We start from the raw sequence: 23,081 nt of genomic DNA, 5'->3' as shown, positions 1-23,081 counted from the left end.
TACTGGTCTCATATCGACCGCAGTCCCCTCACTGGAATCAAATCGAAATTGTATCATTGCAGCCTTTGTGATATCAGCAAATATTGTATTGTTCAAAGAATCAATAGCATTCTGATGAAACTTGTGATTTACACCTCTATACTGTCAGAGACACTCAGGGAGATTCAGATCAGATAAAAACCTTTTGTAACTGCACAGACGATTAGGGCTAGTTAACTACTTCTACTTCTATTATGCTTTTATTTCTCAAACTTAAAAAAGATTTTTTCTTAAAAATGGAAAGTTTCAGGATAGATGTGGTGGTATTCTGTATTTTTCTTCATGTCAACAGTTTCCATAGAAAGACTGGCCTTCATTCTGATGAATATGGGCACTGTAGCTTATCAATCTCACACTGTTCCACTGCTGTAAGTGCTCACTAGTGCAGTGGTTCCCAACTGGTCCAGCCACAGGGTCCAGATCTCTCCTCAGTCGTTAGTACAAGGTCCACACAGTTTAATATATTCAGTGTCATACTTGTGTTTGGCCATGTCGTCGAGCTAGTTTGCTCAGCGCTTCAAAATGAAGGGTGTTTTCTACAAACTTGACACGTTCGTGAGTCATTTTTGGTTCATTCAGAATGGAGCCATGGCCGACTTTTGGATGGCGACCCACCAATTGGGAACCACTGCACTAGAGTATGGAACTAGAGCGCTGACAGTAAGTTTTGGCATTGAAAATAAAATCTGGCATTGAAAAATTAAAAATTAACTGGAAAAATAAAACACAGCCATTGAAAATTCTTTATCTATTTGTTGCTTTTCAATGTATTTTTCAATGGCATCACCTGATTTTTTTCTTCATGTCTCTTCAGTTTTTCAGTTTCAGCTTTTTTGCCACTGGCTTGACAAGGAGGGTACAGGTTAGAGGGGAAGGGGCAAGGAGAGCGTGAACTGAAGGGGGAAAAAAATCAGGAGATTGTCATTGTAAAACACATCAAGAGTGCAAGAAAATCAGAATAAAATGAAATTATTTTTAATGCCTGTGTGGAACTTTTCTCAGTGCCAATGTTTCCTTTTCAATGCCAAATTTCATTTTCGATGCCAAAACATATTGTCACCCTTCCAGCTTCAAACCAGAGCTGCAGGGTGCCTACAGGTCCTTAAAAAGTCTTAAATCACTTATATTAAGATTTTAAATTATCTTAAATTCAGATTCAATGGATCTTAAATATTTTAGGTCACATTACCACAAAAATGTCTCAAGCCTGACAGAATCCCCCAATCCCAAATGGATCCCTTACCCTTACCCCAAGCCCTTACAGACCTAGGACCAATTCCATTTCTTCCCCTTGGTTTTGGGCGTTCACGTGAGGGGAAGTGGTGTTCCAATTCTCCGTCAGGTTAGCTCTTAACAAGGGCTAAGGGGAAGAAATGGAATTGGTCCTAGGTCTGTAAGGGCTTAGGGCTTGAGTCAACGAGTCTGTAAGGGATCCATTTGGGATTAACACACAGACTGTTTCCAATCACAGGACGGACCGAAGAATTGCAATTATTAATAGCATCTATGACAGCGATAAGATTTTGCTTTCGTTTTACATTAAACACATTAAACTTAAACTCACCCGATGGTTGTAATTTTTCCTTTTACTGTTAATTTGAACTGACATCAGTGTGTTTATTTGGAAAGAGTACTTACACATGTGTCACACACTCACACACACACACACACACACACACACTCACACACACATATATATATATTGTTTTTCATTGCAGGATTGGTCTTAAATTTCATATAAGGTGGTATTAAGAAGGTCTTAAAAAGTCTTAAATTTAACTTGGCTATATCTGTAGACACCCTGTGACAGTGCCCAGCTGTTTAAGAAAATTACTAAGCCTTTTTAAAAATCAAAGTACACCTTCATGACCTCCTTTTAAAGATTTACATCCGTATTAGGAGCCAAGAACGTAAGGATGAGTTGCAACAAATTCAGAGATGAGCTTTTAGTCTTTTCATGAGATTTGTTGACATGAAGAAAAAGTACTGAATATCGTCAGCTGTATACTTTAAATGGTCAGGTCTGAGCTGTGCTTGGTGGACAACTTCCTGAACACAACCATCACACTGAGGTGGCAACAGCAATGGATTTCTCATATTTCAGGCTTGGGCAGCTTCCACTTGCCGTAAGGGATTTATTTTAATAATTCAGTGTTTTGGTTGACCTTTGAAAAAATAGGTGAAAGCCAAATAACTAAGACATAATACATAACATATAGTGTAATATAAGCAGCATAAAAACATACTTTAACAGTTTTTACTTTTGTTTTAACTTAGGGGGACTCAAGGGGCAACATTTCCTCCCCATTTTCTCTGCACTTTTTAGCGCCTGGAGGAGTTTTGCAGCTGTCAACATTGCCACAGACCTTGTTACTGTAAACAATGGTGTCTTTTCTTGCAGCGGGAAACATAATGTTTAGGTGGAGACATAATTAGATCTGGGTGAAAAACAGTCAGAGCTGAAAACAATGAGCACAACTACCCTTGTTATATTACAAGACAGATGCCCCATACCATGAGGCATGATCCTGTAGTAATGGTATGACTGTGTGAAATATCTGTGTTTGACATATTTTTCTATGTGTGCACTAATTCAGTGTTTTGCTGCTGTAAGCATACAGTGTAGGAGACAGGACAGCTCTGTATGTGGCTGTGCAGTATGAAATGATGATAGTCCAGCAGATGCCACCGTCACTCTCGTCAACCACCAGCCTGATTGCTTCCCATCATTTAAACATGGAATCAAGTTGAAGTGTCCTGTCAAGACAGCTGTAGTCTAGTGGTTGTAAAGTGGAGGATAACGAGACACTTTTCGCTGTTTTGTTGAAAAGCATGTGCTTAGATTCAGAATCAGCCCTGATGGAGGCTGAAGCAGGTCAGGATGGGAGCAAGAAGCCCATCGGCAAACAATGTTAGCAGCTTTTTTTACCGTTTGTAAACTCCAAGATGTCTTCTTTGAATGTTTGGGAGAATTTTTGTGTGTATAACAAAAATTTTTTAAGAAAGGACAAAACAGCAAGAATTGCTGGGGGATAGATGCTTCTTAAAGGAACAGTGTGTAAGATATAGGGGATTTAGTGGCATCTAGTGGTCAGAACTGCAGACTGCAACCAGCTGAAACTCCTCCCTGATAAATTTCCTCTTGTGTTCATTGTTCAGAAGGTTTTTACTGGGAACCAAATTATCTACAGAGGTCTCTTCCTCTCAAAAACAAACAGACCTGGTGATTTCGCGTAAGAGCTGCTATCTACAGTGGCCAGTGCCAAAATGCAAGTGGCCCTACCTACAGACACTGTTTGCTTTGTCTGTAGCCGCTGATTTAAACCAGTAAAAACAGAATAAAGCAGTTTCACATCACAAATGAGTGTTTCTCTGATGCTGTTTGGCATTTCGGAGACAGGCTGCTAGCCTGCTCATTTTTTTCTTTGATGACTCAAGATTTTAGATGATTCAGGCGGTTTTAACCAGCAGCCAAATTATTCACCAAATTATGTCTTTTCCTCTCAAAAGAAAACAGACCCGGTGATTTAAACAGGTAGAAACACTGAATAAAGCAGTTTAGCTTTAAACGAAAATAAAAAAAATTAAATGCTGTCGTCGTGAAGCGGTTCGAACTATGGTGGCTGATGCAAAAATGCAAATGGCCTTGCCTAGAGCTAGTGTTTGGTTTGTCTGTTCTGGGCTACTGTAGAAACATGGCAGTGCAACATGGCGGATTCTGTAGACAATGACAAAGACTATTTAAATAACCCTGGGACACTGAGATATGACACATGAACAGTGTAACTAGATCTGCAGTGAAGGGTAACAGCAGACGGTGCTAGAAACAAAGAGACTGTGTCCACTGAGATGCTCTTTGGGTGCGCTTGGCCTGACAGAACTTTTAGGTACACTCAGTTGGATGGTGGCTGATATTCAATTGGGCGTTTGCATATAGAAAGCATTCGTTTATGGTCTTTTATTATGGACTTTTTCAGTAAATACAGAATTATAATCCTCAACTGTATTTTTATTTTGTGTACAAAAATATTCCAACATTAGGCACACTGCAGACGCCTCAGTCAAATGAATCAACCATGCCCCATGTTGTATGGTAGTGCGCCAGCTATTGAGCCTTTCCACAGGTGCAGGCAAGATTTCACTGTGCATGTGTTATACCTCATTGGTATGACGTAATCTGACACCATCACTTCTCAGGCTGGGAATTACCAGAGCTCCATGATACGATATTATCATAATACTTTAGTCGCGATATAGTATTTCTGCGATTTTAAACAAGTTTTGATAAAATATTTTTTGACTTTGTTAACATCTGTATGTAGTGGACATAAAAGGCAACTGATTATATTATTTAAGTAGGCTACCTAAAGTTTAGTTTGTATTTGTAATATTAAAAATGTATATAATTAAAAAATCAATACTTTGCGCTGTGACGATACGATTTTGCCACAAAAAAATTTGGCGATACTATGCTCGATACTATGTATCGATTTTTTTTCCCTTCACCCCTAGTGATTTCTCCTCTGATTAACCTCCTTGATAAGGACCCACTCCCTATGTAGATATAAACAGCTCATTCTAAGGTGATGAAAACACAATGAGTCTCATTTTCAGGTGATTATTACCGAAAGAAAATACATTTATTATATTATTTTCCATTTCTGCCAGTATACTCCCTAAATCCTACACACTGGACCTTTAAATGTTGTTACAGGTAAACTTAAAAGTGCAGTAAAAAGGTTCTTGCTAACAGCTTTTCTCTTGTCTCTGCTTTCTCTCCTTGTCGTCTGCTCCTGCAGTTGCCATGTACAGAGAGCCATCGTTGCATGATGTTGGAGAGACAGTGCCCAAGGCGGCAGTACCTCCCAGTAAAAGCACAAGTGAGCCGGCAGTGATGAACGGAGGTAAACCTGTAAGCAAGCCCGACAAGCCTACCACATAGCCACACCTGACCAGTGTGTGTGTGTGTGTGTGTGTGTGGAACGGAGGGGCGAAACGTGACGGAGGCAGGGCTTTTTTTTTCCCGACTAGACTCCAGACCCTCTTTCTTCTGTGGATCAGATCCAGGCGAAAGCTCCCTTCCTCTCTTCTCTCACTCCTCCTTCCTCTTTCTCCACCTCGCCCTCCCTTTTCTCCAGCTGTCTCAACATGGGCGCATGGATTCTGAGGCGGCTGAGTTTCTCCAGCACAGGAGGGAAGAGGACCTCTGATCATGGAATGCCTTTAGATTCCTCTGAAACTGTGAGAATTCATGTGAATAACGCGTTTCACAGCCACGCTCGTGGTACTTTGCTTGCTGACGGTTCATTCAAGAAACCCTCCCCCTCCTCTCTATGATGCCCTGTTGCAGCAGAGTCTGTGTACCTTCAGATCTATTTTCTATACCACAGTTCACCAGCTATGTTCTGGGATAGAGACTGTATAGATAGAGTAAATATTTGGACTGTCGTCCTCTATTTTTTACGAGTATGTTCCCCTCTCCCTCTCTTTCTATCTCTAGTCACACACTTTTCTCTTTGTCAAGTAACCTAGAAAAGATAAAAACATTTTGCAAGGGAGTTGTGTGATTTTCTAAGAAACACATTCACACAGATGTGGCATAAAAACAAACATATATACAAAAAAAAAAAAAATCCAAATTTTCGTCTCGCCTACAACGTGCACACACACTTACAGACACACAAAGTTTGTGGGATAAGAAAAAAAAATCAGAGATGTTGCTTTTTACAGCTGATAAAAACACACTGGAGGCTGGCAGATAGCTCCTGCAATCATAGTTGATGAAGTGCTAATTACCGCCACTGCAATCAATGCGAGGAGCTCCCTACACACATACAAACACACACACACATTTATAAACATGTGTGTGTGGGTGGGAGAGCGCTGTAAGGAATGGTGTATACATATCACTATCTAAGTCCCACCAGCGGTTCAGTCCGCCTTCTCTGGTAAATAGAAAAACCTGAAGTCTATTTTTCTTTAATCTTATTTCAGAGCGTGGGCTCTAGGAATATCTCTAGGCCTTGTAGGCCTCTGTCCCTCACTCACTGACTTCTTTGGACTACGAGGCAAGGCTCGAGGCTTTGACCCAGATGGTCTATAACTGCAGCACTGGCAGCCATCTTATGGCAGCGTCTACTTAAAGCCAGAAAACAACATGGCTGAAAACCAGTAGGCGACATTTATACTGGCTGCATCCCTATTTGGTTCAGCAAACTAAAGCATGGGCAAGGTTAATATTGTGTTCTCTCTTCTTGCAGCAGTTATACAAGAGATGGCTTATATTGTAACATTTTCACTGTATAAAACTTAGGGAAAATGACTATTAAAAATCATAACTTTTTAAATGACTAGATATTATTATGATTATTATTATTATTATTATGAGAGGATTTGTCTCCTAGCTCAGCATGCAGAGTCCAGTACTGATCATCTTGGCCTATCACGTGCCTGTTTGGACCTTGATTCCCGGCATGCAAAAACAGGTTCCCAGTCCCCACTGGGCCAAAGGTGCCTCACCCACCCAATACATCCATGTAGAGGACACGTAGCATTACCCATCGAAAAACCACACTCTCAGATGTATTCATTCTGAAATGACCAAAGTCCTTTTTTCACCCCGAGACGAACTGATTCTTTACAAAAAGACAAACAAATCCGATTCTCTCTGATCCAATCCATCGAAGCTTTCACTGTGATAGCATTTGTCCGAAAGAATCAACTCCGCTCAGACCCCCCTTCCCAAAGGGGCCTTTGACTGATGTCATTTTGGAGAAGTACGTATACCTTGAATTAATCACATGCATGTATTTTCTATAAGGAAACAAGGTATGGGTATCGTTCTTCACTCTGTGTAAACTGAAGAGCACTGAAGTTGGGAGTTGAATGGGCATGTTGTAGGCTACAGCACACTCACAGCTAACCTGAAGGTAACCCACTGCACTTTCTGTTCTGCATCCTCATCCCGACTGTTAGCAGTTTGTCACAGCTCCATCTGATCAATCAATTTTTAACATTTGTCTTGTTTTAACGATTTCCTTTCCTGATAGTTTTGTTAGATAAGATTTAGAATATTAAGTAGATTGTTGCTGCTGTGTGCTGCTAAAGCTGCAATTATATTAAGAATTGATTTGAGTATGATTTTGACTTTATTGGGATTACACATGATCATTTCTTCTTACAGCACATCAAAGCACATTAGTTAGAATTCAATATTTGTCTGTACAAAGCTGTTAATAACAAAAATGGCGTACTATACACACACACATATACAGGAGCTGGAAACCGCTGTAGTTGTAGTTGGGGCTGACGTTCTGTCCTCATTACAGCCAATCATCCTCCACTCTTACAAACTCTACATGCTGGGCTGGCTGCTGCTCCAGCCCTGCAGTCCAGATAACTGGCTCCTCCAAGGCTGACTTTATTTTTGTAAATGACCGGTGTGTAAATGTACATCTCTGTTTGGATCTCTGTAGCCACCGTTCTTTTAGGTTTGTCCCCTTATTTTTCTCTCGTATACGGGTCGTGCGTGATGTCGTCTCCTGATACCAGTCACTTTTTGCTTTGCCCCCTCCCTCTCTTCAGATGTGTTTCAAGAATATTCTAGCAGACTTAGTTTCTTTGTCGCTTCTGTTTTCAACCTCTTATTTTGTACGTTGTCCCATCTGTTGCATGGGGAGAGGATGGCATCGATGAACTGCATGTAGTAGGCTATGTCTATCAAGAACTGTTGGTATGTACCGCTAATTTTACATACATATATGCAACGAGTTTGTCTACACTATACAGTTTGTGTTTGTTGTATACACATATACAACATATTGAATAAAATATTTATATAAAAGGTGTACTGTAATGTCAGTAACATACTTAATGCAATATAGTGTGCAGTATATTATTGCACCTGTCATTTTTTTTGGACGGGACAAAGAAAACAGAGGGGTTGGCTAGTTTAAGCATGAAAAAGGCCAAAGTAGAATTTACATTAAATTTTCTTTGTGACTTCTTATCGGTCCTCTTTTCAAGTGGTGACTGAGCTCTTGTGTCAATGCAGCTCTCATCCCCTGATGCCACCTTTTTGAAGTGACATGGACATCCAGCATGCCACAACTGAACTATGTATGCCCTCTCTTTGTTTCCTCCACATAGAGTTTAACCTTGTCACTAGTGTGTGTTCGAGTGAGGAATGTCCATCACGTACCTTCAGTACAGTGTGGCTTTCATGGCAGATTGTTTGGTTTGATTTTACCCAGTGGAGAAGAATAGGCACTATTAAAATGATTTATTTTCAAAAAAAAATATATATACCATTGCAAGTATGCCCATTGGAGTTATGTCATGTTATAACAAATTTGTAACCATGTATGATTAAGGTCTTCGCATTGTTTTCCATGCAAAATGTTGTGTCATGCGGCACATTTAATGTTTTATTATTAAAAAGAAATAAAAACCTCAAACAGTAACCTCTGCCTCGAGCTTTCAACTTAACTTTTGGTCCAATTTGGGAACAACCAGGGACTGTATAATAAAGATGAACAACATGACAGCTCCCCGAAAGTGAAGTCAAAGCATTTCGATTGTCTCCTGGTGACTGGCTGCAGTATAGGTCATGATGGGATAAGCAGACGGGACATGGGCCAAACTAAAAGATCAGAGAAGGTAAGAACAAGGTTGGTTGTCACACTTTTTACTTTCATTTGAATCCCTCAAAAACTGTATCCTTAAAAGATTCCCTTTCAGTGTGTAATAGAAGCCTTAAGTGTCAGGTAGGAATGGAGTGACCTTACTCTGCTGAAGCTTATTCTTTTCAAAAGACATGGACTATCATATACGTCTTGTGTGCTTGTGACAGACATCCCCATGGTGTGGTTGGTTGTCCCTATGATATATTAAACAGGTAAGTTTTTATTGGAATAAAACAACCTCAAGCCCAGTTTAGACCAATATTCGCAACTACAGGCAACTAGTTGCAATGCGCCATTCTGCAACGTTCTAAAAAACCTACCAGTTCACACCAGTGCAACAATATGAGATGGTGTATCATCTCTATGCAACAACTCTCTGTACTTCTGTTCTGATTTCCAGCTTTTTTTCTTAAAATATGAATGAGGATAGCGATAGTGAGATACAGGCTACAGCACAGCACATACAGCAAGTAACGACAGCAACCCACCGTCCAACACAGGCACACGTGAGGACGGAAACAGAGGAGAGGATGGAGCAGCTTGAGTCAGGCTCAGACGGCCAGATCACACCTCTGCAACTTTTCACTGCCACGTTCTAAAAGTGTTTTGTCTTGTTGCAAATCACCAGTCTGAAGTGGGCTTTACTCATCTACTGCATCAAGAGAACATAAAATTATTTCTCCAAGTGCATTTTTAATCATTTTAAAACAATATACAGAACAATATGTGTGACAACCAACCCCGAAGAGTGTGACAAGTTCCCGAACTGTGATTGTTTGCTAGTGAATTAGCTACCAACCACATGTTGTAGTCTAGCCAAGAAAAAAGCTAGATAAACTTTACCTTTCCCATCATCCTTTTTAATGGTAATAACTGTTTATTCTGAACCCATTGTATAAAAGCCAAGAACAGAATCAGAGAAGAGCTGGATGTTAACATTTTGACATGACAAAGTCCTCTCAAAGTCAAGTGTCTTTCTCCTGAAATGATCCTGTAGGTGACATCTGACCCACATTTTGAACATTTCCGTACCAACATTTTTTTTAACAGCGCCCTCTAGGGAGTGAGATCTAATGAATGTGACAACCAATCCAAGTGACAGCCAACCCTGTTCTCCCCTACAGGCCAAATAAAAATTTTCCCCAAAGGTGATTTCTGTTGTTTTATGTCGTTCTTATCCATTGATGTTTGCTCAAGTGTTTGCTTTTCTTTAATTAGTTATTTGATGCTGTAAAAAAATTGGTTTGGCATCATGATTGACAGCTGTGTGTGCCAATCAGTGTGCTCATTCATGGCACTGCTTACAATAATTTGGCAGGTATATGGACGGAAACTAGATACCATGGAGATCGCTTATGTGCAAGATGGCGGCGGCAGTATCTGGGATATTTTGGCTTCATCTTTGTACAGTGGGAGAAAGTGGTGATGCTTCGTCTGTCTTCTACACTAGATCTACATATTGGTGCAGTATCCCACATACTCTGAAAAAGGCACTTTAATAAATCTCTTTCCATCATTTGAATTTGTCTTGTATTGCATCTTAATATGTGTAGCCATCTGGAATATATAAGCATTCCTACATTTTATTAACAAAAAAATACATAAAGCTCTTTGGAAACAAATGTTTACATGGTAATATGTTTCTTTTACATCTACAATACCCAGTTTTATAACGATCATTTGTAACCAGTACAATAAAAGGAATGAATGCTGTTATTGATACGCAGAAATTAAATCCATGTTTAGCTTTGTCTCCTCCCTCCTCCCGTGGTTCTCCTGGCTGCGGCGTTTTACCAGCCTGGTCATGACCGTCGACGGTGCTCCTGGTCGCTCTGGGCAGCCAGGCCTCTTGTCTCTGAACACCAGTGTCCTCTCCTCCTCAGTACTCTGCTCCCAACCAGATCTCACAAGCGTTCCCCGTCCAGCCATCCCAACACTCGCAGTTGCCGCAATTGCACAACCCATTCCCTGTGAGGAGATGTGAGAAGAAAAGCTGTGAATTAAGAGCTGTGCCATCATGCCTGACCTTTAACAAGGTTCCTCTTTTCACACCCTGCTTCCCTGGGTGCAGCTCTCTGCTGGGGGATGGAGGCTGTCTGCACTGCTCAGGACAGTTAGTGGTTTTCCCACTCCTCCTGCCCACACAGCACAGGAGGAAACTCTGCTTTAATTAAGAGTATAAAGTGAGATATTCACAAAACCTGACTGGTCTTTCTTGTATTATACTATGATGGGGATACAGAAATGTCAGACTTGACTATCCTTAATAAAAACTGCCTGTAACAACCCATGTATTTTTATATTCAGTAGCAAAGGAAGAAATATTGTTGTTGGAAGTCTCAGGGTGACATGGATGGATTACTGAACGGGCCTACCAGGCACACACCCAGGGGCCCAAAGTGTCAGAAGCCACCTTGCCGTCTCCTGCATAATGTCACACAAATTAATATGTACCGACCGGGAAGAGACTGACCACAAAGAGATGCAACGAAACACAAAGACACACAAAATGACCAAAAGGTACAAATATACTTCAAAGAGAAACAAAATGACTACAAAGACATGCAAAGAAACTACGAAGAGGCAAAAAATGACCAGAAGACACATATATACCTCAAAGAGACATAAACTGACCACAAAGACGTGCAAAGGAACTACAAAAAGACACAAAACAACCAAAAGAGGCAAGTATACCTCAAAGAGACACAAACTGACTTCAAAAAGACTCACAATTACTACAAAGACATGCAAATGAACTACAAAGAGATGACCAAAGACACAAATATACCTCAAAGAGACACAAAATAACTTCAAAGACACCCAAAACAACTACAAAGGAACATAAAAAGGAACTACAAAGAGAAATAAATTGATCAAAAGACACAAATATAGCTCAGAGACAAAACATGACTACAAAGACATGCACATTTACTACAAAGAGAAACAAATTAACCAAAAGACACAAATATACCTCAAAGAGAAAAAAAGTGACTACAAAGACATGCAAAGGAACTACAGAGACACAAAATGATCGAAAGACACAACTACTGTATACCTCAGAGAGACACAAAGACTTCAAAGAGACACAAAAGGACTCCAGAGAGATGCAAAGGAACTACAAAGAGACTCAAAATGATCGAAAGACACAAATATACCTTGAAAAGACACAAAACAACTACAAAGACATACAAAGGAATTACAAAGAGAAACAAATTGACCAAAAGACACAAATATACCTCAAAGAGACAAAAGGTGACTACAAAGACATGCAAAGGAACTACAGAGAGACACAAAATGATCGAAAGACACAAATATACCTTGAAGAGACACAAAGTGACTACAAAGAGACACAAAACAACTATACAGACATGCAAAGGAACGACAAAGAGACACAACATGACTTCAGAAAGACACAAAATGACAACACAGAGATGCAGCGGAACCACAAAGAGACACAAAACAACCAAAAGACACAAATATACCTTGAAGAGACACAAAACAACTACAAAGACATACAAAGGAACTACAAAGAGAAACAAATTGACCAAAAGACACAAATATACCTCAAAGAGACAAAAGGTGACTACAAAGACATGCAAAGGAACTACAGAGACACAAAATGATAGAAAGACACAAATATACCTCAAAGAGACAAAAAGTGACTACAAAGACATGCAAAGGAACTACAGAGAGACACAAAATGATCGAAAGACACAAATATACCTCAAAGAGACACAAAGTGACTACAAAGACATGCAAAGGAACTACAGAGAGACACAAAATGATCGAAAGACACGAATATACCTTGAAGAGACACAAAATGACTACAAAGAGACACAAAACAACTATACAGACATGCAAAGGAACGACAAAGAGACACAACATGACTTCAGAAAGACACAAAATGACAACACAGAGATGCAACGGAACCACAAAGAGACACAAAAGATGACAAGGACACTGAAAGTTACCACAAAGAGACTCAAAACCACAAAAAGATGGTTACAACTACAAAAACATGCAAAACAACAACAAAAAGAAGCAAAGCCGGCAGAGAGTCTGTGTGGAGGGGCCTTTTGCGCATCCGTGCCCAGGGACCCACTTGGTTCTCAATCCGCCCATGCATGTGTAGGTGTGTTTAAGAATGTGCTCAACACAAGAGACTGGAGTTCACATTCACTGTCCTGCAATCGTTCATTAACATTAACTTAACTTGGAAAAACTACTGTCCACCTAGGGGAGAAACCAGATCAGCAATATGTTGTTGTTGTTGCTGGGTATTTGGACTTCTTTTCATTTAGGTATAAGAGACACACAGGGTGGGATAACAGCCGACTCTGGATGTGTTATAATCTCGTAGTCCCAAGCTCCCCACAAGCTCCCTGAGCTGTCAAAGAGAGGATGTCGGGGTTAGGGGGAGGACTCCTGCTGGCCTCCTGTCACACAGCTGAAAAGACATATCCACTGCAAAATATCACAGTGGGAGAGGAGGGACAGAGGGTGATGGACTTGGATGAAAGTAAGGTGAAAAAAAAAACAAAAAACAGAAGGCAGCAGCGGAGATGGGTAAGTAGGTAAGAAGGAGAGCAATAAAAGTGAGCTGAGCTGCTTGTTGATCTGCTGAATACAGGCTGCAGACGAGACAGACCTCCCTCTCATTAAAGGATAAGGCTGGCCTTACTCTTTATATTCTGCCTATTGCCAATAAATCCCATGAAAAGACCAAAACCAACATTGATTTAGTTTGTCTCTCAGAACCTGCCAACTTCCCTACTGCACTCAACCACAAGCCAAGAAAACGTTCGGCAAACAGGAATAAAGGGTGCATTTGTTGGGGAATATTTTCGTCTAGACTGCTTTATGGCCAGATTTGTAATGTACCTTACTGTAATATGATTATGTACTGAACTTCAGTATATTTCTTAAGTAGTTGGCGTTATCCAGAGCACCACACTGGCAGAGTGGCACAGTGTGCTCTGGGCACTGTCTGTGGAGACGGAGCATTAGAGCTCTGAGCACTGTGAATGTGTGATTAACTTAACCAATCCTTTATTCATGTAGAAATAGAATGAAAAATTCCTTCGACCAACGGGGCTCTCATTTTAGTGTAGAGCGTCAGACTGAATTTACAACGCACCATGTCAGGTCACTCACTCTCCGGGACTGTGAGTGTTACTCGAATAAGTAAACACCGACCATCAGGACCAGACTGGCCGACCCGTATGCTCTCACTCAGTGGATGGATGATGTCACAGGAAGCCAATCTTACAAAGGAGGACGACACCTGAACCGTTTCCTCCAGTTTGTTTTGCCATCGAAGCTAACGTTAGCTAATGCACTAAAAAGGTAGCGTCACAGAGAAATCCAATATTCCTCTTAATCCCTCCCCAGTTTCTGATGAGGTGGACATGATAACCCTTAATACACATAACGTTATTCATCCATACAACAGGAAATACTTTTTCCCAAACCTGACAAATGCACATGAGCATTTTTGATGATGGCCTCTGTCCAGTCCTTTCATCTTATCGTGTTAAACATAGTTGTCTTTGTTTTTGTTGACAGGCAGTGGCGGCTGGTATGTGATAAATTTAAGTTTTGAGCCATGACCCCTTCTATTCTGGCTCCCAATAACACAACAAGATGATATTTTCTGTTTTGCCTACAGCTAACAACCTGATGTCATTGTGACATCGACCCTAAAAGGGTCTATTGGCAGGACGGCAGTTGTCGGTTTCCGTGGGTACATTTTGCTTTTGATACTTATTTACTTTTTTATCATTTGAATGCAGGAGTGTGTTCACATGCTCTCAGTGCTGTTTTTACTCAACATCTAAACACTTCATCACTGTTTACAGCATGAGGACAGTGGACGTGGAACTAAAAATAACCTACAGTGCCCACGTTAATGGAAAATGTGTGACTCACTTCTGTGTTTCAACAACAGTGGAGCTCTATGACAGAGGAATAAGGTATCAGGCTTAGGATACACAGACAATACTTGCTAGGGGTATACATTGTCAGTTTTGGTGTTTTCATGGGATTTATGGACACTAAGAAATGTGCAGAATATCTTTGTTAGTATTGTTTGTTCTCAGTTGGACCGTTTTTATTCATATTGGAGTGGAAGAGGGAGGTTTTGTGTTCCTGGTTCATGTTCTCTTGAGTGTAAACTTCAGCATTTGGAGAAAAAATACTTGGTACAATGGGACGTCACCCAAACTAACAGACAATGCTGTTACTGTTTGCTGATACTAAAACCCTTTCACATTGTTGTAATACATCTGATGGAAAAACAAACTGATGAACACGTCCTTGATAAACACAATTAGATGTTCCATGTTGACGAAATGTTATAATTCATTGGTTTACTCATATTACAGACAGACAAACAGCCCTTTGTGTCTCCTTTCTGAAAATAAGTTGCTGAAATTGTCATATTCAGTGCATGAAATTAATCAGCAAGCATTCCTAACACACTGAATTTTCCACATCACTCATTGGTTGTATGTGTAATGAGAATGTACAGCTTTGAAGGGGCCATGAAATCTCCAGATGCAGAGTAATTCATTTGCAAACTTGCCAAAAATATTGTGTCATTAACATGAAAATAAAATGACTCCATCGCTGCTACCTGGCGAGGCAGTGACTGCTTTTACCTGCATATTTAAAACTGGCCTTTTCATGTAAAACACCATTACATTATAATAGCTCCCATGCATAAGTAATTTACATATATATATTCTCCAGTGAGTAATATGGTAATCAGGAATATTTAACAGACATTTCTGCACATCGGCTTTGTTTCCTCCCAGTTTTGCATAATTTTTAAGCAACATTTGTCTCATGTGGAACCACTGATGCTCATTTGAGTGACATTAAGGCTGACATTTGGAGTCATGGAGTCATGATGAGAAACACGTCTGAACAGCTGTCCAGATTTGGACAGACCCTGGGGCAAAAATAATTACAAACATGTACTGAGATTTCCATTATGAGTGGGGAGAAGACGGCTCCAGAGGATAAATGGCTATGAAGAGGAAAAAATGTATGTGTGAGCTAAATGAGAGTGAAACTGGAGCTGGCTTTTACTTTAACTTTCACCGGCAAGCTTGACTACAATTAACAGACAATCTAGGGTAGTTTACCTTTATGTAAAGTATAAAAGTATATTAGCCATAGAAGTGCTTAAACTACCAAAATTGAGCATAACTTTAGTTCATCAGCTGATCTCAAACAGCCCAATCAACTGATGGAGCAGCTGATTGATGGAAATGAGTCAGCTGATAGATCACATGATTCCTTTCTATGCAACCAATTGGCGAATCTCATTCAGGGCGCCCTATTTAAACTGCTCTGGCCTGCCTACTGTTGCTGCTTCCTCTGCAAGCTGCTTTACAACCTGCCTCCACCCCAGCTCCTCCTTTTGCATGCTGTGTCTGACTTCAGTGTCATTTCTGTTGCCATTGATGCCGCTCTGTTCTGTTCCCAGTGGGTCTTTGCTGCTGCTCTCCCCACCTTAGGCTTTCCATTTAGGCGCATGGAAGGGCAGAGAGGTTTGCTGTTTCTGCTTCAGGCTTTTCTCATTTGCATGTGGAAGGGCAGATAAGTTTGCTCTCTGCCTTAAGGCTTTCCATATAGGCACATGGAAGGGCAGAAAACTGCTCTTTCCACCTTAGGCTTTCCACATAGGCATGTGGAAGGGCAGAGAAGTTTGCTCTTTCTGCCTTAAGGCTTTACATGTAGGCGCATGGAAGGGCAGAGAGATGTGCTCTTTCTGCCTTAGGCTTTCCACATATGCACATGGAAGGGCAGGGAAATGTGCTCTTTCCACCTTAGGTTTTTCTGTGTTTTATGTGAAAAGCAACTACAGTAGCATCTACACCTGTCAGTCATATTTCAGTCTGAAATTTAGGAGTAGAGTGATGAGTGAGAGAGCAGAAGATTAAAACAGAACTTTCAATTATTTCTGTAAATTAGTCTTTGGAGTGTACAAACAAATTATTTTTGAAATTAGTTTCTGTAACATCGCATTTGTTCTTAGGACATAATTGTTTTAGTGTTGTTATCAGCTGTTGCTGCTGCTGAGGTGCTGGTGTCCTCACTCTACTAGGGTCAGTCCAGGCCGCTTGCATTTTGGATCATCCAAATAAAAAAATGTGGGCCTACTTATGCATGTCGGGTTTAGATGGCTTTTTCACGGGTCTGTATTTGGATCTTGTCAAACATTTTGGACCCATGAAGACATCTAGCCTGTATGTGTGTGTGTCCTACTCTACCTGTGCAGATGAGGCCGTCATGTTTGTCACACTCTCTGTCATCACACTCGCAGTACTCTCCAGACACCCACCAGTCCTGGGGAGAGCAGATACATTGGCCACAGTGACAGGATCCTGCAACACACAGAGACACACAGACACACAACTTGTTATTTAACATCTCATTTTCCTCAAGCTGACGAACATGTTGATAGTGTATATTTTGCATTTCTTTTTAACACTTCCCCTTGCTGATTTTTTTTTTTAAATAAATGCTGTTTGTATTATTTCCTGTAATGTCTTTATTTTACACAGAAGATTAATAGTGTTGGGCTGAGTGGATATGAGATGTTCCCCAGGGAAACAGCTACTAATATACTTTTGCCACCAGGAAACCAATCCACCCACACTTTAAACTTTCTCTCCCATCAGTGTCTATTCCTCTGCTTCTCTCAAGGGCAGCAGCAGAATAATAAGGTATTAAGAATTGGTCGAGGGAAACAAATCTACTGCTGTCTGCTTCAGTTTGATTTCCACAGCTCACACCCAGAGGTCCTGCAACTATGTTTTCAATCTGCCCAATTTATATCAACATACAGCAGGATGCAGGACGCCACTTTGAGAGGTGGAGGCAGACAGAGTGAGGAGCGGGAGACAAAGTGAAACAGACGAGAGGAGAGGTGAGACAAGGGGAGGAGCTGAGGGGAGATCGTTCTGGTGTCTGAATGTAGCTGAGCGTGGAGAATGAAGATGCTCATCTTCATTTTCACACCCCGCTCGGCTCTGCGGGGCCGGACCCGCTACAGCCGGCCTATTTCTGTGGATTCAACGCTGCACAACAGAGAAGGTATCCTGTTGTGTGGCGTCATTTGCCACCTAATGACACGTACGATGTCGTGACAATGTGCAGAATCTCATTACAGATGTATAGGATAAGTTATCAGGCAGCTACATAGGGCTGCAGCTAATTATTAGTCTTTATTACCAATTAAAGGAATACTTCATCCCCCCCAAACAACCATTTGTTCATTAATTACCCAACCAGCGTTACACATGCATTTTCGCTATAAGGTTGTCAGTTAAAACACGTCCACATAAACTGTCTCAGCTTGGGATTAGTAGCTTGTTTGAGCCATTTATGCATATGTTTTTTAAATACTAAGGTTTTAGGAAAAAATAATGCATTTGGGAAGTACTAAGGATACATCTGGGTAAATAAGACTTCCCTGATGACTTCAGTTCATCAAGAATTTTCTCAATATTTATGCCTCCGATATGATAGCTGTGGCTTGAGGCATTATGTGCCAGGTTTTCTTTCCATCTGATCATCCATCCGTCCCTACAAATGTTCCTTTGTACTCAAGGATGAACTGATTAGAATTTGGTGGTCAAAGGTCAAGGTCACTGTGACCTCACAAATCCAAATCCAAGCCAGTCCAATCTGGCCGCCTAGATGACTTTGCATACCTAATATTGATACACCTGTGAAGGCTAAGCGGTGTCAGGTTTAAACAGTGAGTAGATACTTCCTGTAAAATGCTGCCTCAGAGGCTTTTCCATTGCTCTGTGAAATAACAATAAGTACTTTCTGTGGTCACATTTAAAGATATTAAACACTGTGCAAAATATTGTCAACCAGCAGCTATGTGCGTGGGACCCTGTTACTAAGGCACAGACAAAACCTCAGATTGCAAATGGCCTGTAAGGCAAAGGACGACTTAAACTGTTTCGTCAATAGCTTGCACTTATAGGTCACATGTAATGAAAGTGGGTAGCGGACTGACTGAATGTGGAAAACTGAGATATACTTTTGAATTTGCACACATTTTTCTGAGGATATCGGCTGTTCATCATTTGTTTTGTAGATGGATGTTTTCAGAATGAACTTCTTTACACAAAAAAGGGGAAAATTTCAAGAGGTTGTTATTTACAGGTTATTATGTAATGGTTTTACTAGTCCAGCCCACTTGAGATCAAAATGGGCTGTATGTGCTGTATGTGGCCCATGAACTGACACAAGTTTTACACCTCTGGTATAGATCTTCTGTGCTGCAGGGTTGAAGATGTGTGTGAAGCATCGTTTTAAAAACCTAGCTTCTTGACAGCAACCTTTGAAGCGCTGTCAGCCCTGTCATGGCTACACATAAGTCTGGACACACATGGATGTAAACTTTAACTGTAACATTACTAGTTTGTGTCGGCATACAACCACATGGCAGTAATTCTAGTTAGATTCTTTGTTAAAAAATGACATAACAATGCTCTTTTATGGATCAAAGTCATCCTCTAATCGAACAATTTTGTTTTAGATTATAGCTGTGACATTGTTTATTCTATAAATGTCAGAAAATATTGACATGTGCCTCAAAGACGATGCCTTTGTATTGTTTGTCTTGTTATACTAAGAGTCCCAAACCAAAGGACATCCAAGTAATAACCATAGGGATCAGAGAAACAGAAAAATCATCACTTTTGAGAAGCTAAATCCAGTGAAAGTTTCTGCATGATAAACACTATGAACACTTTTGTTGATTAAACAAACTAATCTGTTGATCTAGTAACAGTTTCAGCTCTACAGGAGGCCATGTTTTTCAGATCTTGAATCATACACTGCAGCTGCGGTTGTTATGAACTGGTTCTGGTACAACACATTCCTGTCCTGGGTAAAAGATTACAACATGAAAGGAATTAAAAACTAAATCTTGTCCAGATTATTACGTTTATCATCAAAGAACAAGGTATTAACCTTTGACAGAGCGAGACGATTGTAAGTTCAAAGTGGAAATTTGATGCTAATCTTGTCGGATCTGTTGTAAAGCGTTGCTATCAGGTTAATTACTTGGTAGTATTCGATTGTAGAATGTATGACTGCATATCAGAGCCAGTTAAAGTAAGATAAGGCTTAATTTTTCTGTACAGTAGATTGATTGAGTTGCTCTCTAAATTTGTGAAGATGAGATTAATGCCAAGACAAATATACTCTATCTGTTATTTCTTATGATAACTGAAACATGCCAGAAAAAAAGAGACAAAACTGTAATCCAGAGTTTGTTAACATGGTGAAAGAGCTGAATTAAACTTGCGCAGGTAACAGGAAAGGATCATTCCATAAATAGCTCACTGTCTGTGATCGTTACAGTATAGGGAGAAGACAACTTGTGATATGCTTCAGAGACAGTACATAAAAAAACGACATAAAACACTGAAGATGACATCGAAATAAAACAGAGTTCCTTGTTGTTGTTTTCTATACTGCGCCTCTCTTTCTCTAACTTTTTCCTGCAACTGTCTCAAATGTCATTAAGACTTTGCCTCTGGATATACATTCCTCCAGCCTTACAGATTGCAGAGAAGCATTACTTGAAATCTCAGTGGAAGATGATTGGCTCTCAACAGATGCTGGAGTTAAAACAAATAGATCCACACAACAAAAAGCTCTTGTTTCCAGCCAACAGCTCTTCTTCGTACTTATGATAAATACTTAACAGTCTTGATACCCATAATGTATATACAAGCCACATGACACACCACACCTGCTGCAAAAATTCAGCCTTAAAAAGTAGTAAAAAAAATACATTAATTATATACACCATTAAATCAGGGTTCAGTTTTTAAAAAGTGAAAAAATACCAATATATACAGTATAAATCATGTATCCCCGAATGCAATGATTGGCCGAGCGTCCTGTCGGTCTTCCCCACTTGGAGGCCTCCGACTGACGTAACCGCTAGTGTAACAACTCTCCTCCCCGAGTCTGGGAGACAACAAATAGGCTAGTAACAGGGACGCTTGTTCTCCATAACAATGGCAAACAAATGTGGACCACCGCTTCCACCTCCAGCCGCTCCAACAGGGAAATCAGTTGGCAAAAGAAAGGCTATAGCAGAAAAAGCTAACACTAAGAGAGAACTCGATGCTGCAAGAGCCAAAACTCGGGTCAACATTGGCTCTTCTTTCGAGCGATGGCGAAGCTGATGCAGCTTCGGGGTCATCCCTATGTTGCCCGGGTTCTATGTTTCCCGGGTTCTATGTTCCCCACTTACCACCCAAAAAGGTTCTATGTTTCCCAGGTTCTATGTTCCCCGCTCAACCAAAAAGGGTTCTATGTTTCCCGCTTAGTTGACCAGGGAACATAGAACCCGGGAAACATAGAACCTTTTTTGTGTAAGCGGGGAACATAGAACCTATTTTGCAGGGTTAAGTGGGGAACATAGAACCCGGGAAACATAGATACGCTCTAGCTTCATCCTGAGCTAGGACGAGATGGTCGCAGAGTTTCTGCTGGACAGGTATTTTTAGTTTGCCTCTAATGTAACATAGGCTATAACGTTTTATATGACAACACAGCATCCGGTTGCTAACGGTTAGCCTACTGTAGCCTAACGTTGCCTGAGCTTCTCTATTATCTTCCTTGTTTGTTTCCAGTCACCAGTACTATCTAACGTTAGCATTAACATTATATTATAAAACTCATCAGTCATCACTGACCCCGGATAAGTTTCAAAACTCCGGGGTTGCGTTTGACTCTGCAGGACAGGTAACGCTATGTTTAGTTTGCTTCTAATATAACATTTAACGTTACATGACAACACAGCATCCAGTTGCTAATGGCTAACGTTAGCCTACTGTAGCGTAGCCTCTGAAATATTAACGTTATCTTTCCTGTGCGTTTCCACTTACTAGTACGTTAACGCTACTATCTAACATTAGCGTTTACGTTATATTATAAAACTCATCAGTCATCACTGACCCCGGATAAGTTTCAAAACTCTGGGGTTGCGTTTGACTGTGCAGAACAGGTAATGTTATGTTTAGTTTGCTTCTAATATAACATTTAACGTTATATGACAACACAGCATCCAGTTGCTGATGGCTAACGTTAGCCTACTGTAGCGTAGCCTCTTAAACATTAACGTTATCTTTCCTGTGCGTTTCCACTTACTAGTACGTTAACGCTACTATCTAACGTTAGCACTGTAACCTTATTCTAAAACTCATCAGTCATCACTGACTCCGGTTGAGTTTTAAAACTATGGGGTGGCGTGTGACTGTCTTGGTTGTAACGTTACACTCGTTCTCCTCTTCCATGTATCTAACATTACCTTGCCAATGCCTTCATCTATCATAGACGTAATGAGGATGTAATGGAGGAGGGGAGAGTAGGCCTTTGAGGGAGGGGGAGTTGCAGGAGGAGGAGGGACTTTGGAGGGAGGTGAGTGCTGTGCGAAATACGAGAAAGGTAAGTGTAGCTTTAACAGAAATCATGATCCAGTTACTCAAGATAATCCACAGACCTTTTTGTGAGCAGTTTAATGTCGGAACTATTTTCCCTCTACCAAACTACACCTGCCAACCGTATCACTGCGCAGAAGGAGGTGTGCATCTACTCATGGACTAGAGGCTCATGACAGTGTACGATGTAAACACATATTGGTATCCTCCTCGGCTGAGCTGCAACATTAGCTAGCTCGGTGGTAGCTAGGTGAGCTAGCAATAGATGCACGCTTCTTTCTGTATTCCTTCACACTTCAGTAAGCAAGTAAAGTTTACTTTATGAATACGTGTTCCTCCACTGCCAACAAGTGACTTTATGTAAACTTTCGCTCAGCGCTATTAGAAAACATTTGCTCACCTTTTCCACTGCACATGACTCCGTCGGATGTCTCACAAAGCTCCTTGCTCTGAGCGTCGCTCATGTCACAAGACCTGGGGAACTGGCACAGCTTCCCGAACCAGCCCTCCTGGCAGATGCAGCGTCCGCACGAACAGTAACCGTGACCTGGCGGTGGAGGGCAGAAGGGCCTTCATTTAAAAGGAGACAGAATATGGGGCATGACCATGAGAAAATAGCATAAATAAAGAAAAAAAAAATAGATACGGCATTCAGAGATGGAGTGAAAAGTCAAGAGAAATGCCAGTGGAGAGCAGAAAGAAGGCAATAAAGCACATAAACACAGAAAGTTGACAGTGTAGACACTGAACCCTGACAGTAATAGGCAGTACAAGGAGACAGAGCCACAGGAAGACGGGAGAGACGCAGCAGGCTTATTGTATTTCCCCCGGGGACATGAAAGGAACTGTCATCACTGGTCTTGTCCTG

General features: G+C 40.7%; 2 protein-coding genes across 4 annotated transcripts in view; one reads left to right on the top strand and one right to left on the bottom strand.

The window, feature by feature from the left end:
• fgf14 (fibroblast growth factor 14) overlaps nucleotides 1-8,501 on the top strand; it is a 173,685-nt gene extending 165,184 nt beyond the window's left edge. For all 3 annotated transcript variants that reach the window (XM_033617130.2, XM_078174639.1, XM_033617131.2), the window contains exon 5: nucleotides 4,839-8,501. In XM_033617130.2, the coding sequence (XP_033473021.1) occupies nucleotides 4,839-4,981 (143 nt within the window). In that variant the 3' untranslated portion in view covers nucleotides 4,982-8,501. The remainder of the gene's footprint in view (nucleotides 1-4,838) is intronic.
• A 1,701-nt stretch (nucleotides 8,502-10,202) lies between these two features.
• itgbl1 (integrin, beta-like 1) overlaps nucleotides 10,203-23,081 on the bottom strand; it is an 82,089-nt gene continuing 69,210 nt past the window's right edge. The window contains exons 9-11 of the mRNA XM_033617127.2: nucleotides 22,614-22,760; nucleotides 17,003-17,116; nucleotides 10,203-10,691 (exon numbers count right to left, since the gene is read on the bottom strand). Of these exons, the coding sequence (XP_033473018.1) occupies nucleotides 10,603-10,691; nucleotides 17,003-17,116; nucleotides 22,614-22,760 (350 nt within the window). The 3' untranslated portion in view covers nucleotides 10,203-10,602. The remainder of the gene's footprint in view (nucleotides 10,692-17,002; nucleotides 17,117-22,613; nucleotides 22,761-23,081) is intronic.

The sequence above is a fragment of the Epinephelus lanceolatus genome, chromosome 14, assembly GCF_041903045.1.
Source record: "Epinephelus lanceolatus isolate andai-2023 chromosome 14, ASM4190304v1, whole genome shotgun sequence".
Lineage (NCBI taxonomy): Eukaryota > Metazoa > Chordata > Actinopteri > Perciformes > Serranidae > Epinephelus > Epinephelus lanceolatus.
The sequence above is the reverse complement of the archived record's forward strand: the minus strand, read 5'-3'. Positions and strand labels throughout refer to the sequence as shown.